The sequence below is a fragment of the Toxotes jaculatrix genome, chromosome 13 (genome assembly GCF_017976425.1).
Source record: "Toxotes jaculatrix isolate fToxJac2 chromosome 13, fToxJac2.pri, whole genome shotgun sequence".
Classification (NCBI taxonomy): Eukaryota; Metazoa; Chordata; class Actinopteri; family Toxotidae; genus Toxotes; species Toxotes jaculatrix.
In genome coordinates this window covers 25,561,754-25,579,113 of record NC_054406.1, presented here as the reverse complement: position 1 = coordinate 25,579,113, position 17,360 = coordinate 25,561,754, and the positions used below count along the sequence as shown (strand labels likewise).

General features: G+C 42.8%; 1 protein-coding gene across 1 annotated transcript; it reads left to right on the top strand.

Annotated features, from left to right (window-relative positions):
• Positions 1 to 1,227: 1,227 nt before the first annotated feature.
• Positions 1,228 to 11,770, top strand: LOC121191517 (protein NLRC3-like; the record flags this gene model as incomplete). The annotated part of the gene is made up of 8 exons (XM_041052682.1): positions 1,228 to 1,302; positions 1,465 to 1,693; positions 1,859 to 3,662; positions 5,537 to 5,710; positions 7,702 to 7,875; positions 9,946 to 9,992; positions 10,121 to 10,654; positions 11,682 to 11,770. Coding segments are annotated over 8 exons (3,126 nt in total), but the record flags the coding sequence as incomplete, so codon positions are not given.
• Between the last annotated feature and the right edge of the window lie 5,590 nt (positions 11,771 to 17,360).

Sequence of the window (17,360 nt, the reverse complement as noted above, 5' to 3'; positions counted from 1 at the left end):
ACATGAACCTGAGGATGATTTCAGTTGATGTGCAGATGAATGATTTGTGTTTTCTCTCCAGATGAAGGTAGAAAGTGTGTGTGAGCTGATGTGGATGTGAATTCAGCATCATGAATCAGTGTGAGGACAGAGAGGAGGGAGCCCCTCCCCCTAAAAGCAGTCTGTGTGGGGACCATGAGATCCAGACCAAAGCTCAGAGGTGAGATGAGGATCTCTAACTGTCCATGACTCTTCTCCATGTCAGAGCTCAGCACTCACATCACTGCACCATCATTATTCACACTCAAAGCTCTGTGTGTGTTGTGTTGAAGGCCAGAGCAGCAGCACACACCAGACTCTGCTGGACCTGGACCTGAACATGGACCTGAGCCCAGCTGTGTGTCCATGAAGAGTGACAGGTCAAAGGGTGGTCTCATTAATTTCAAAGGACAGCCTCCCTCTGCTGCAAAGAAGTGAGCTGCAGCTGACTACATTTTTCTTCTTTACTATGAGAACACTGTATGAATAATAGATATGTTGTCCCTGTCCCCGTGTCCCTGATGGTCTTAATCTCTGTGTCCACTAGGATCCATCAGAGACCAGACCTCCCTGTACCTGAGCCCAGCTGTGTGTCCATGAAGAGTGACCGGTCAAAGGGTGGTCTCATTGATTTCAAAGGACAGCCTCCCTCTGCTGCAAAGAAGTGAGCTGCAGCTGAGTTTAAAATGTATCAGACAGCTGTCCTGTATAACTGGTCTTCTATGAAAGATGAAGTGATTGTGTTTTGTCTCCAGGCTTCATGAATGACGCAGTATATGAACATGATCAGGCTGAAACACAGGCTTTAGTGACAAAGTTGATGTTTCTCTTTTCAAGAAAAGCACTTCTTATGTTCTTATATGTGTCATTCAGATCAGAACTAAAACTCCCTGTAACTCAGCACCTATCCAGTTCCAGTGTTTGTGTTAGTGTCCTGTAGCAGAGGTGAGACTTCTGTCAAACCCAGTGTGAGTCCTTAAAACTCATCATTTAAAAGGTGGACTTGTTGTGATGACTCTAGGTCATGAGGTACAGAACTGATTACTTGTTTCCTCTCATTGAGAATGTCGCAGCACAGTAGTGTTTGCTTTAATCAGGACAGTCAGCACAGAACATAAAAGCAGCAGTTGTTTGTGTACAAACCATAAAACGCTCACAGATGCTGCAAACATAATGTGAGCTAATTCTTCATGATTCCTCCACAGAGTGGACCAGGAGAGCTCAGAGGTTCCCAGTGCTCAGTCTGCCCAGCAGCATCAAACACACCTGGACTCCATATTTATGGTCTGTACATGGACAACAACTACTTTGACATCTGTTGTGTTGACAATAATCTCCATGCTGCACTTTTTAGAGCAGTGGATTGTCAGTGTGTCCAACATGGATCTGATGTTTGGCTCCATGGTTTTACTTTGATTGTGTCATTCATATAGTTTTCTGTTCCAGCTGCTGGAGGAGAACATTGTCACTTTTGTGAAGAAGGAGCTGAAGAAGATCCAGAAGGTTGTGAGTCCAGATTACCCAGAATGCTCAGAGAGTCAGAGGGAGGATGAGGAGGTGTTGGACGGTGAGGATGAAGAGCAGAGGAGGAGCAGCAGAGAGGCTTTTGTGAAGATCACAGTGAACTTCCTGAGGAGAATGAAGCAGGAGGAGCTGGCTGACTGTCTGCACAGCAGTAAGAGGATTTCTCTAAAGATTCAACATGATGGACAAATGGGACATTTACTAACATCTCAAGACATGGAGGGAAATATGTTCATGTGTGTTCTTTAGGGGGATGAACATGTCATGTTTTCTTTATCAATTAGTCATTGATGTTGTTTCTTGTTTGTTCATTCAGGACTTTTTGCTCCAGTTTGTCAACGTAAACTTAAATCTACTCTGAAGAAGAAGTTCCAGTGTGTGTTTGAGGGGATCTCTAAAGCAGGAAACCCAACCCTTCTGAATCAGATCTACACAGAGCTCTACATCACAGAGGGAGGGACTGGAGAGGTCAATGATGAACATGAGGTCAGACAGATTGAAACAGCATCCAGGAAACCAGCCAGACCAGAAACAAGCATCAGACGAGAAGACATCTTTAAAGCCTCACCTGGAAGAGATGGACCAATCAGAACAGTGATGACAAAGGGAGTGGCTGGCATTGGGAAAACAGTCTTAACACAGAAGTTGACTCTGGACTGGGCTGAAGACAAAGCCAACCAGGACATACACTTGACATTTCCATTCACGTTCAGAGAGCTGAATGTGCTGAAAGAGAAAAAGTTCAGCTTGGTGGAACTTGTTCATCACTTCTTTACTGAAACCAAAGAAGCAGGACTCTGCAGGTTTGAAGAGGTCCAGGTTCTGTTCATCTTTGACGGTCTGGATGAGTGTCGACTTCCTCTGGACTTCCACAACACTGAGATCCTGACTGATGTTACAGAGTCCACCTCAGTGGATGTGCTGCTGACAAACCTCATCAGGGGGAAACTGCTTCCCTCTGCTCGCCTCTGGATAACCACACGACCTGCAGCAGCCAATCAGATCCCTCCTGAGTGTGTTGACATGGTGACAGAGGTCAGAGGGTTCACTGACCCACAGAAGGAGGAGTACTTCAGGAAGAGGTTCAGAGAGGAGGAGCAGGCCAGAAGGATCATCTCCCACATCAAGACTTCACGAAGCCTCCACATCATGTGCCACATCCCGGTCTTCTGCTGGATCACTGCTACAGTTCTGGAGGATGTGTTGGAAACCAGAGAGGGAGGAGGGCTGCCCAAGAGCCTGACTGAGATGTACATCCACTTCCTGGTGGTTCAGTCCAAACTGAAGAATGTTAAGTATGATGGAGGAGCTGAGACAGATCCACACTGGAGTCCAGAGACCAGGAAGATGATTGAGTCTCTGGGAAAACTGGCTTTTGAGCAGCTGCAGAAAGGAAACCTGATCTTCTATGAATCAGACCTGACAGAGTGTGGCATCCATATCAGAGTAGCCTCAGTGTACTCAGGAGTGTTCACACAGGTCTTTAAAGAGGAGAGAGGACTGTACCAGGACAAGGTGTTCTGCTTCGTCCATCTGAGTCTTCAGGAGTTTCTGGCTGCTCTTCATGTCCATCTGACCTTCATCAACTCTGGAGTCAATTTGCTGTTAGAAGAACAATCAACCTCCCTGTGGTCTAACCTGTTCAGATACAAACCTGATCAGACGCAGCTCTACCAGAGCGCTGTGGACAAGGCCTTACAGAGTCCAAATGGACACCTGGACTTGTTCCTCCGCTTCCTCCTGGGTCTTTCACTGCAGACCAATCAGACTCTCCTACGAGGTCTGCTGACACAGACAGGAAGTGGCTCACAGACCAATCAGCAAACAGTCCAGTACATCAAGAAGAAGATTGAAGAGACTCCCTCTGCAGAGCAAAGCATCAACCTGTTCCACTGTCTGAATGAACTGAATGATCGTTCTCTAGTGGAGCAGATCCAACAGTCCCTGAGTTCAGGACGTCTCTCCACAGATGAACTGTCTCCTGCTCAGTGGTCAGCTCTTGTCTTCATCTTACTGTCATCAGAAAAAGATCTGGACGTGTTTGACCTGAAGAAATACTCTGCTTCAGAGGAGGCTCTTCTGAAGCTGCTGCCAGTTGTCAAAGCCTCTAACAAAGCTCTGTAAGTGTATAGATAGTTGGATTTATTCATCATTATATAAAGACTCTGCTATTTTATTCAGCAGGAGGGAAAATAAATTCCTCTCTTCTTTAATTCCTTATCATCATCTCTGAGCTCTGAGCTTCAGCACATTGAATCTGAATTAAAATAATGGATCCTACATTAAAGAGCCAAGTCTCAGCTCTAATTTGAGCAGGTTGACATCAGTATAGAAAGAACTGTGTGGGAGATTCAGCCCTTTTAGTGGTTCAAAAGTAACTGGACAAATACACATGAAGTGAGACATCATCAGATTTATCAGATTTTATATTTATTATTTAATCTTTGCAGTCATTGACTGTAATATCCATCATTATATTTTAAAGTGAATGTGGTGAGAGCCCGAAGAAAAAAAGATTTCTAACTGTCCAAATACTTACGGCCTTGACTGTACATGTCATGTTTATTACTGATTGTGTCATATGCCTTCTCTTGACACTGGTGTTTTAGCAAAGTACAGACCTATATCCGCCTTCTTTTACCTGCACAGTATCAGGAAGATTAGGAACATTCTGTCTCAGAGTGATGCTGAAAAATTAGTCCATGCTTTTGTTACTTCTAGACTGGACTACTGTAATTCCCTATTATCAGGATGTCCAGTTAACTCTCTAAAAAGCCTCCAGCTGATCCAAAAAGCTGCAGCGAGAGTATTGACTGGAATTAGCAAGAGAGATCATATTACTCCTGTATTAACTTCTCTTCATTGGATTCCTGTAAAATCCAGAATTGATTTTAAAATCCGTCTCCTTACATATAAGGCCCTCAATGGCCAGGCTCCTTCATATCTCTAAGAGCTGATAGTACCATATTATCCCAACAGATTGCAGGTTTGCTTATGGTTCCCACAATCTCTAAAAGTAGAACCTCCTATGATCTTCTGCACACCTCTTCTCTCTTTCTCTCCTCAGACCCACTCTCACATTTATTAACCTTTATTCCATGTCATTAACTCTGTGTCCTCTCTGTCCCGTAGTCCTGTGCTTGTTTCTCTCTGGTCTCTCTTTCTCTGTACCTTTCTGCAGGAATCTCTGGCTCCGGAGCTGCATGTTCTCTGTCTGTGGTCTACAATTTCTAACACATTACTATGTTTAATGTTCCACTCTGCTACAGATACATGTTGGATTAATATTCTATGCAGACTTTAATGTAAATAATTACCAATCATGACAGCTTTTTGCTTATGTGCTCTGTTTCCTATCATAACTGTAATCGGCTGAGCACACAGTATCCACTTACTGTTTATTAATCTGAATGCTGGTCCTCTAACATTGTTCACTGCTAACCCTGTTTGTGTCATGTTTTATGTGCTGCATGTCCTTCTCCTCCTCTCCTCCATTCCCAGCTGTCTTATCTTCCTCCTTTTCCTCCTTTCACCCAGTTTGGCCATCAGCAGGAGGATCCCCCATATGAGCCAGGTTCTGCTCAAGGTTTCTTCCTGTTAAAAGGGAGTTTTTTCTTGCTACTGTCACCTTAAGTGCTTGCTCTAGGTCTCTGTAAAGTGCTTTCATACAATTTTGCCTGTGGAAGGAGCTATATAAATAAAATTGAGTTGAAAATTTAACTGTCATGTTTCCAATAGAATCAAACAGAAAGGATTTGAATCAGAGCCAATGGAAGAGGATCATCAATGTAGAAACTCCTCAGTGGTTAGCAGGTGGATAAAGAGCAGATATTTCTGCTTCACTGAACAAATCTGTGTTTGATGTTTGGCCCAGTTTTCAAATGCAGGTCTGTTAGTTTGCTGTGAGCTGCAGAGCAAACTGAGAGTTTTGTGACTTTGATTGTCCTTTCAACACAAATGTTATTTGACTTTTTCTTCATTGTTTCCTCTTCAGACTGAGCAGCTGTAACCTCTCAGAGAGAAGCTGTGAAGCTCTGTCCTCAGTTCTCAGCTCCCAGTCCTCTAGTCTGAGACACCTAGACCTGAATAACAACAAGCTGCAGGATTCAGGGGTGAAGCTTCTGTCTGCTGGACTGGAGAGTCCACACTGTATCCTGGAGACTCTCAGGTCAGATCAAGTTCCAGTTTGTTTGAAATGACTGCAGATATTTCTTGAGTATAATAATCTAATGATTCTCATAGTTTATACAATCTTTGATTGTTTCAGTCTATCTCAGATTCAGCTTCATATTCTTAAGAGCTTGCATATATGAACTCTGACTGAGATACAGAAACTCATTTATGCTTTACTATAAAGTGGTTTAGATGATTACATGTCAGTGTTAATGTCAATAAAAACTATGATAAAAATTCACTGACATTCACTTTTATTTCACTATGAAATCAAGATTTCAACTTAATACTAAGTACTGAGAACTGTGACAAAATATATTACGTTTAACAAGATATTGCAAAAATGAGTGGAAGTGGAACACAGATTAATGCAAAAAACATTAACAGCTTCATATTCCTTTTAGTTTGTACTAATAATTTAATATAAGGTCTCACTAAAGGAGTAAGTTGAGGATTAATGTGGACAGTCAAACAAGCATTTTTTACTCAATAGCTTTCAGGTCATGTGACCGAATGACTCAAAATCAGTGCAGAATCACAGTACTCCACTGGCTGGTTGCGATACACCTCTTTTTATTCCATTTTAACACTCCTGATCATCAATTTTGGATATATATCATCAATTTTTTTCAATTCACCTCCAGGTCATATGACATAATGATTCAAAACCAGTACAAGATCACACCAAGGGGGGAGTTGTAGGTTTCAGCAGTGAGGATCACTTCTGTGTTCAAAAAGCTGCAGTTCCTCGGCTGCCGCTGGGGGCTGGCTCCAGAAGTGAGCAATTCTTCATTGAACCCCATGTTAAAATAGCCAACTTTACAGCCTAAAAAAACATATTTACAGCCTGGTACATTTTTCGTTTCTGGTCTTCATTGATAGTTTAATTGCCGATTTATGGTCACTGCTGATACAGATAGAGGACTGGAGCAGCTAATGTTAGGAACCCTGTTGCAGTGTGTTCCGTGCTCTCAGAGTCTGTTTATTGTGGGAATATATATTTTTCTGTTCCGACATTGCATGGACAGAGCAGCTCCGTCAGTAAGCGATGGTGTGCTGCTGTAACTGTAAGTGGATAGTGGGTGGAGGCAGCGGTGAAAAGCGGTAAATATTAAATATTAAACATTTTAATATATTATTATCATTATTTTTTATCGTTATTAATAATAATGACAATAATAATAATACTGTTTTTAACTTTTGAATATATTTTTTCAATATAAGATAATAATGATTGTTTCACAGTTAAATAACTAGGCTAGAAATACATTTTCCCCCACAACTCCACCAAACCCTGCAGCTCCATCTAAAACCTCTCTATCTGAAACAGTCATGTTTAAAACATGGCAGCAACATTATGATCTCTGTTGTATGTTGTGTGTCGCGGTTACACGGGGTCGAGCTAGTTGGGTCGGACTCGGGGACTGTCGTGTGGTGGATGTAGCTGCGTGTAAATTCTATTCTGGATTTTACAGGGAGTCAATGCAGAGAAGCCAGTACAGGAGTAATATAATCTCGTTTCCTGGTTCCTGTCAGTACTCGTGCTGCAGCTTTTTGAATCAGCTGGAGAGCCTTTAGAGACTTTTTGGGACAGCCTGATAATAAGGAATTGCAATAGACAAGTGTAAAAGTAACAAACTTTACTTTTAGGCTGGACAAAAGTGGCATCTGCATCATTATGTTAAAACAATGTGAGGGTCTAATCCTGCAGAGGGAAAAATCAGACCAGGTGTTGTGAACCAAGTCTTTAATTTAATGCAGCATGGAGACAAGACATACAGTTCAGAGTGTGTTCTGTAGTGTTGATTATAACACGTCTAATTGTCCAAATACTTACGGCCATTACTGTACATGTCTATTTATGTGTCATATTTACCTGTCATGTCTCTAACTTGTTGAGACATGAGCAAACTGAGAGTTTTGTGCCTTTGATTGTCCTTTCAACACAAATGTTATTTGACTTTTTCTTCATTGTTTCCTCTTCAGACTGAGCAGCTGTAACCTCTCAGAGAGAAGCTGTGAAGATCTGTCCTCAGTTCTCAGCTCCCAGTCCTCTAGTCTGAGACACCTGGGCCTGGGTAACAATGACCTGCAGGATTCAGGAGTGAAGCTTCTGTCTGCTGGACTGAAGAGTCCACACTGTACCCTGGAGACTCTCAGGTCAGGACCTGTTTAGCTGATGATTTGCTCATAACTGATTTACATCAGTGGATAAACAGCCAACTTGTGTAGGATTGTTCAAAGTAAATTTTACTTAAGTTCAGCAGAACTTTCTAGACTCAGACAATTATTCATCATTTCAGGAATTTGCCTTAAATGCACTGAACCTTGACCAAAATGGACCAGAACCAAAAACAAAAATATGAACAAAAAAGAACAACAATACAGAGCAGCAGGTATTGACAGAGGGTTCCTGTGTGATGTTGTGTGTGTCTGCAGGCTGCCAAGATGTCTGATCACAGAGGAAGGCTGTGCTTCTCTGGCCTCAACTCTGAGCTCCAACCCCTCCCATCTGAGAGAGCTGGACCTGAGCTACAATCATCCAGGAGACTCAGGAGTGAAGCTGCTGTCTGCTGGACTGAAGGATCCACATTGGAGACTGGACACCCTCAGGTATAGAGAGGCCTGCTGCAGCCACAGACAGTGTGTGATAGAGGAGGAAGAGCTGGAAACATTTAGTGTGTCACAGCTGAACGGAAGTGCTTTGAATTCAACAGCACAAAGAGGGGTTTTCTCTAATTCTGACTTCAGTATCTCATCATGACTCATTGTGTCATATTTAAGAGAAAGTATGTGACAATCATTAAATCAGATGTGGTCAGCTGTTTTCTGTGACCTGAGCAGGACTTTCTCAGACTGGATTTCATGCTGCATCAGCACAAAGCTAGCATGGAAACATTTGAGCTGCAGCTGGTTGAACTGCTCCTGTACCAACAGAGCCACTTTGAGCATTCAGAGTGCTTTCACCACAACAACCCCAAAGACTTTAGATGCCTGTTCAGTGCTGACACACTAATGATGCTGACTCACCTTTCCACACTCTCACCAGATATAATACTTCTGGGAGATTTTAACATTCACATGGACAATGCCAATAATACTCTCATCAAGGACTTCACATCCTGTTTGGACAGTTTTGGACTACAGCAATATACTAACCTTCACACGCATATTAAAGGACACATTCTGGATTTAATGTGCTACTCAGGTGTTACACCTGTTGACTGCAAAGCAGACTCCCTCCCTTTCTCTGACCATATGCTGTTGTCAGCATACTCAAGAAACCTGGTTCAGATCCCAACAATCTCAATAATTTTCAACCCATTTAAAATCTTCCCTTCATCTCGAAAATTCTTGAAAAAACAGTTGCCACTCAACTCCATACACATTTATCCTGCAATAATTTATATGAACAATTCCAGTCTGGTTTCAGTCCCCTCCATAGCACTGAAACTGCACTTCTCAAAATCACCAATGACCTCCTCCTGGCTGCCGACTCTGGTTCACTATCCATTCTCCTCCTACTTGATCTGAGTGCAGCCTTCGACACAATTTCACACAACATCCTTCTGGACAGACTCTCCTCCATTAACATCACAAACTCACCCCTCAACTGGTTCCACTCTCAGGCCGCACTCAGTTCATCCAGCTAAAATCATTCACCTCTCACTTAGTCCCAGTCACTACAGGCATGCCCCAGGGCTCTGTCCTGGGGCCCCTGCTGTTCATCATCTACCTTCTCCCTCTTGGTCACATCTTCCGTAAATATTGCATTCATTTTCATTGCTATGCGGATGACACCCAGCTCTACCTTTCAACCAAACCCAACATTACACTCCCTCCCTCCTCCCTTACCAATTGCCTCCTTGAAATAAAATCCTGGTTCACCTCAAACTTCCTCAAATTAAACAGTAACAAAACAGAACTTAAAACTCTAAAATATCCATGATCAATAATCAGCTGAACCTCTCTGAGATCCTGATCTTGTCATTCTGAGATCTTTTGTTGTGTCTGACACCAAAAGTGATATTAAATGGAGAAGACAAATGATGAAATCTTTCCTCCATGTCACCTCCCTGCTCCGTATAATTCCAAGATAAGGACTCCAGGTCCTTTGTCTCTTTGCTGAATGAACAGAATAACCAAACCATCTGTGTGTGAGATCCATGTAATGTCCATGTTTGCATGCTGAAAGAGAACGTGCTGGTCTGATCCCCCTCCTCCTTTCAGGGTGGAGCCTGGTGGAGTCCGATGGTTGAGACCAGGTCTGAGGAAGTGTAAGTGTGGTTTTCATTTGATTCCTGAAAACAAAGCAGCTCACATTCAACCATCTTCAATGTGTCAATCAATGTTCAGGTGATAGATCAATAACTACAGCTGTGTTGTGTCTTCTTCTCTCCATCAGATTTCTGTGAACTCACCATCGACACAAACACAATAAACAGAAAGATCAAACTGTCTGACAACAACAGGAAGGTGACACATTCGGATAATCAGTCATATCCTGATCATCCAGACAGATTTGACCAGTGTCCTCAGCTGCTGTGTAGTAATGGTCTGACTGGTCGCTGTTACTGGGAGGTCGAGTGGAGTGGAAGGGTTTATATATCAGTGAGTTACAGAGGAATCAGAAGGAAAGGAGACAGAGAAAACTGTTTGTTTGGAAGGAACGATCAGTCCTGGAATCTGATCTGCTCTGATGAGGGTTACTCTGTTTGGCACAATAAAAAAAAGACACCTGTCTCCTCCTCATCATCATCCTCCTCTGTCTCTGACAGAGTAGCAGTGTATGTGGACTGTCCTGCTGGCTCTCTGTCCTTCTACAGAGTCTCTTCTGACTCACTGATCCACCTCTACACCTTCAACACCACATTCACTGAACCTCTGTATCCTGGGTTTGGGCTCTGGTTCGAGTCGTCTGGTTCCTCAGTGTCTCTGTGTAGAGTGTAGCAGAGAGAGTCTCCTCCTGTCAGAGAAACTGTTGAACACATAGTTCAGTCTGTACATGTCTGTCTCTTTCACTCACACACACCTTTTCAGATTCATGTATTAAAGTAGTTTATTTGTTAAACTTTTCTAAATGATTCCTTGTAAACTTCTTCCTCTTCCAGTCCTTAAAAGATGGAAGCTACGATTATTACAGGATAAAAATGTTGCTGACTTTTACTTTTTTAATATTCTAATCATGATCTCATCCTTTCACATTAAAAGCATCATTGTGAACATCAGTGTTTTGTCTTTCTCTGAATCTTGGGACAACTGAGCTGATTCAGTTCAAACTAAAATGCTGCCACAGTTTATCTGAAAGATCTGAGAAAAAACAAAGACAGAAACTGGTCAAACTGTCTTTCAGAGGTTCACAGAGTTAGAAAGCTCCTGACTACTCTGAAGAGTTTGAGCCTCAATTCTATGAATTTTAAGTCAACTTAAAAAAAAAGACTCAGAAAAGATGAGAGTGAAAACCAGCAGCTGAAATTTGACTAAAACAAGAAGCTGTGAAGTTTATTTGAAAAGTGTTTAAAGAGTTTTTCAGCTTCATCTTTCATTTTTACAGTGTATACCTGGTGTTCACCCTGTTTTTCCATGTTTTACAGTGAATCCTCTGGCTGCTGATAATACTTTTCGTTGGGACTCGGTAATATGCCTGCCGTATTTAGGTTTTACCCAGATAACATGCTGCAACACATCTGTATGGCCTGATTTATGAGCGAAAAGCTCGGGAAAGCTGTCAGATATAACTTGCAGTTCAACTGGTCTCTTGCCATCCAGATGAGAGAGCTCCGCCTTGGCTGGTTGTTTCCAAGCCTCCACCACACCTTCAGAGTCATCTTCCTCTTGCACCTGACATGCTAGAAGGGAGGTTATGGAAAAAAGTTGGCCCCTTTCTTCCCAGGCTTTCAAAAGGTTTACATGGTAATTTTGCTTTTGTTTCCCCCTCTCTGGATGAAAAATTACATATATTATAGGCCCCATCGGCCTAGTGACTTCAAACGGCCCCTGCCACTTAGCCAGCAGCTTGCCGGATGCTGAGGGCAGGAGCAGCAGGACCTTTTAACCTGGTTTGAACTCACGTTGGCGGACCTGTTGGTCATACCGCCTCTTTTGTGCCTTCTGAGCCTCCAGGAGGTTCAATCTGGCCTCCTCTATGTACTGCTCCAACCTGTCCCTCAACTGCAGGACATAGTGTATCACCCCTTTCCCCTGCTCCTCTTTGGTAGGCTGTTTCTCCTCCCAATTCTTCTTCAACAGATCCAGGGGCCCCTGTACAGGCCACCCATACAGCAGCTCGAAAGGAGAAAACCCAGTGGGAGCTTATGACACTTCCCTATAGGCAAAAATAAGAGTAACCACTTGTCCCACTCTTTTCCTGTGTCAGAGACAAACTTTCTCAGTGTCCTCTCGAGGGTCTAGTTAAACCTCTCCACCAGCCCACCTGTCTCTGGGTGATAGGGAGATGTCTTGATTGCTGTTATGCCCAACTCTATCTCCTCTGGGATGCCTACTCGAGAGAAGAGCTGGACAAGAGCACTGATCAGTAGATATGGACCGCAGGGGAAAAGCTTATGAGAACCGACTAGCATAGTCACATACAATGAGAATGTACTGATGTCCAGCTGAGCTTTTTTCTAGGGGTCCCACAATGTCCATGGCAATTTTCCTGAATAGGGTGGTAATCACTGTCATGGTCTGCAAAGGTGCTCGGTCTGGTTTACAAGTGGCACTGTTTTTTTGGCACTCTGCACATGATTTGCAATATGCCTGGACATCTGTGTACATTGAAGGCCAAAAGAACTGAGAGGCCAACTTGAGATATGTCTTGTAGTGACCTAAGTGCCCCGCCCATGGAATGGTGTGGGCCAGGTGTAATACCAAAGATCTGCAACCGCCTGGCACCACTAACCGCATGCTGTCTCTCCCACCTGGTATTTACTCTTGGGTTCAGGTTGCATCGATCGCCGATACAGGCCCTTAAGTCGATGGTACGCTGGCATCTCCCCAGCCGGCACTGAAGTGGCCCTGAACCGCTGACTGTAAGTTTCAGCCGAGATATCAAACTTGTAACAATTGGATCTGTCTTTATCCATGGCTGTAGGCCTCCACAGCTTTTCCACTCAGCAGGGGAATGAGTCGGCAGGGCTACTCCTCCTCTGGCCACTGCCACAGACAGATTTTATTAGACAACCAAAGTCATGACAACCCAGAGTTGAGACCAGGAAGCAGAGTTGCAGTCCTACACGCTTCTCTGCAGTTTCTCTAGAGCTGTCACCCACCCATGATTCCTACCATTCCAACAATTTCCTTTATCCTGTAGAGATTGTGTCTGCTCCCCGTCAACAAAAAGTGTATAAACCAAAAAATGCAAGAGGTGTTATTCATAAAAACCTTGAAAAAATTAATACTATGAAAGTGTCTGAACCTAAAAACACCACAATTAGATGTGGGCTATTAAACATTAGATCTCTCTTGTCTAAATCTCTGTTGAAATGATTTGATAATGGATCAGCAGATTGATTTATTCTGTCTGACTGAGACCTGGCTGCAGGAGGAAGAGTATGTCAGTCTAAATGAGTCAACCCCTGCTAGTCATATTAATGATCACATTCCTCGAGGCACAGGCCGAGGAGGAGGAGTGGCAGCAATCTACCACTCAAGTTTATTAATTAATCGTAGACCTAAGCCGAGTTATAGCACATTTGAAAGCCTTATCCTCAGCCTCTCACATCCAAATTGGAAGACAGAAAAACCAGTCCTATTTGCTGTGGTGTATCGTCCACCCGCTGCTTACTTGAGTGTTCATCTGGACAACAAACTGGAGTGGTGGGTGTTCATCTGGACAACACAAACACTGATGCTGTCTACAGGAAGGCAATGAGTAGACTTTACTTCCTGAGGAGACTCAGGTCCTTCAGTGTTTGCAGCAGGATGCTCCACGTGTTCTACCAGCCTGTAACAGCGAGCACCATCTTCTTTGCTGTGGTGTGCTGGAGTGCTGGCATTAAAGCAAAGGATGCCAACAGACTGGACAAACTCATCAGAAAGGCAGGGTCTGTTGTTGGCTTTAAACTTGCCAACCTGGAGGAGGTGGCGAGGGACAGAATGCTGTCAAAGCTGAGAACCATCATTGACAGTCCCTCCCACCCACTCCATAAAACTGTGAACAATCTGGGAAGCAGCTTCAGCAACAGACTCTAAGGAACGGTATAGAAAGTCACTATAACTCATCTGTCAGTGCTGTGCTCAAAACCCTGGACTAATGCATCATCTAGGGTGCACTATAAATCTCAGTTACATATATATATATATATATAGACATACATATACATATATGCATATTTATTTATTTATGTGCAATTGTCTGCTTCTATGTGTGTATGTATGTGTATACAAGACCCCCTGTATATATTGTATTTCTTTTCCAAGTTTATTTTTCCTTTATAGAGGTGCATTTATTGCTCCTTGTGACTACTGCTACAAACGAATTTCCCCACAGGGATTAATAAAGTATCTCTCTTAATCTTAATCTTACTCAGAGTTTTTGTCTGAATTCACTGAATTTTTATCTGATTTAGTGCTTAATACGGACAAAGCAATTATAGTGGGTGACTTTAATATTGATGTATACCCACAATGACAGCTTTAAGACTGCATTCTATTCAGTATTAGACTCAATTGGCTTCTTGCAAAATCTTAACAAACCAACTCACTGTTTTAATCACACCCTTGATCTTGTACTGACCTATGGCATAGAAGCTGAATATTTGACAGTATTCCCTCAGAACCCTGTTTTATCCCATCATTCTTTAGTAACATTTGAATTTACAATAATGAACTGCACAGCATCTGGGAAAAAATTAACTACTGTAGATATTTGTCTGATAATGCTGTTACCAAATATAAGGAAGTTATTCCATCTTTATTATCTCCGTTGCCATGTGGCAGTTTTACAGAGGGCAATGGCCTAAACTTTACTCCAGCAGATATAGACTATCTAGTTGATAGTACTGCTGCTTCATTACGTTCGACCCTTGACTCTGTTGCCCTTCTGAAAAAGAAGGTCATAAATCAGTGGAAGCTAGCTCCATGGTATGATTTGCAAATACGTACTTTAAAGCAGATATCACGAAAGATGGAAAGGAAGTGGTTATCCACTAATTTAGAGGAATTCCGCCTAGCCTGGAAAGACAGCTTCATAACATAAAAAAGCCCTTCGTAAGGCAAGAACTGCCTATTACTCATCATTAATAGAGGGAAAACAAGAACAACCCTAGGTTTCTTTTCAGCACTGTAGCCAGGCTGACAAAGAGCCATAGCTCTATTGAACCATGCATCCCCCTAGCTCTTACTAGTAATGACTTTATGAGCTTCTTTAGCAACAAAATAGTAGATATTAGAGATAAAATCCATCTTATCCTGCCCACAACTGTTAATGATGTAGGTGTGTCAAGAACAGCAACTTTAGAAATGTCTGCCATTCCTGATTTGTCGTTAGACTGTTTCTCTCCCATAGATCTCGCTGAGTTGACTTCAATAGTTTCTAAATCTAAACCATCAACATGTCTTTTGGATCCTATCCCGACCAGACTTCTTAAAGATGTGTTGCCTTTGATTGGCACTCACATATTAGATCAGATAAATCTCTCGTTGGTTACAGGATATGTCCCACAGGCTTTTAAGGTTGCAGTTATCAAACCTTTACTTAAAAAGCCTTCTCTGGACTCTGACATTTTGGCAAACTATAGACCTATATCCAATCTCCCCTTTACTTCTAAAATTCGTGAAAAGGCTGTTGCAACTCAGTTGTGTGATCATCTACATAGGAACGGTTTGTTTGAAGTTTTTCAGTCAGGATTTAGAGTTCATCATAGCACAGAAACAGCACTGGTGAAAGTTACCAACCACCTTCTCATAGCATCAGACAATGAATTCGTCTCTATATTTGTCCTACTAGTTCTTAGTGCTGCATTTGACACTATTGATCATAGTATCCTATTGGAAAGACTGGAACATGTCATTGGTCTGGATCTCATGGTCCCCACACAGACTGGTTTTAGGGGGAGGGGCTCCCTCATCTCTGTCCTCACACTGATTCATGATGCTGAATTCACGTCCACATCAGCTCACACACACTTTCTACCTTCATCTGGAGAGAAAACACAAATCATTCATCTGCACATCAACTGAAATCATCCTCTCCATCATTTGTCCTGTAGAAATATCAGCTGCTCCTCCACTGATTGGCTCTTCTTTCCTCTTTCATATCTTTCACACACGATTCAGAGACGACCATTTCCATTCACTGACACACAGATGGACTGAGATCCACTGATTTTATCTGACAATCTGTTTGTCTGCAGTGTTTCTGTAGAAAATGACTTGATGAAACAAGCTGCAGGTGATTATTCCACAAAAAACAACTGAGACTCAGTTCATTTCTCCTCAATATTATTCCAGGGGCCCTTTTTGTTGTGGCCCCTGGCACTTTCCTGCCTTTTATAATAGTAAAGTGTGAACTATATGAAGCAACAACAAACCAAAACCAAACCAAACAGCAGAGACACAGATAGACGTCAATAAAAACAGCAAATATGTCCTGACAGACAGTTTTTCTGTTTGTACTGTGACCAGCCACAGAGATATAATCACCTATCAGAGCTGCTGAGATGGTTTATTTACTGGTTTGTTTACTTTATTGATCCCTCCTGGGGAAATTACTTTCTGCATTATACCCACACCAAGTGAACTAAACACACACACAAGCATGCACACAAGGGGCACCACAGCCATAGTCGCAGAGGCCCGTCTCCTTCACCGCCACCATATCCGTTTTTTTGCGCTTGGGCGAGGGATCGAATCCACGACCGATCTCAGGCCAAAGTCCAAAGCAGCACTCTTAACGTATTGCGCCTCGGCTGCCCCCATTGCCTGCCTCCCATTGTGAGAGTATTCATGGATTTGGGTCTTTATCATCTAATTCATCAGGTAGAGTTTGTCCTGATAGGACCAGGAGTCCTCTGACTCTGTGGATGGAGTGTTAACTGTCTCTCTGAAAATCACATAGAGCCTGAAAAACCCTGTCAGTCCCTCTGAGCTCAGTCCCGTAGAGTTCATCTAATGACAGAGAAAGTCAGAGCTGTTCTCCAGCCGCTGTCCGGCCGAGCTCAGACCGCATTTAGCGGCTCAGGTCCGCCTCCTCCACAGGCTGATTCAGGCAGGAAAAGCTGCCTTCAGTCAGCAGTAAGTGGAGCCACAGCCTAACAAAGGCTCCGTGTTCAGCTACTGACCATCAGCTCACTCTGCTTCTACTCGACTCCACCGCTTCTACTGCAAATATCCACACAACATGGCGGATAATAACGGTCCTCCTCCTGCGTCACCCCGACTTTACAGTGACAACTCAGAGTCTACACAACTAAACACCACAACGCAGTATAAAAAAAAAACTTTCAGCAACCGTGTGTGCAACAGTGATGGGAATTCCGACTCTTTTAAGAGAGCCGGTTCTTATGGCTCGGCTCACTAAGAAGAGAAGCTCTTTCGGCTCCCAAGTGGCTCACCAGATTTTTTTTTTTTTTTGCCTAAATGCTGCCTAAATTAATTTAATACTAAAATAATGTAGAATTATATTTAAAATTAATTACTCATGT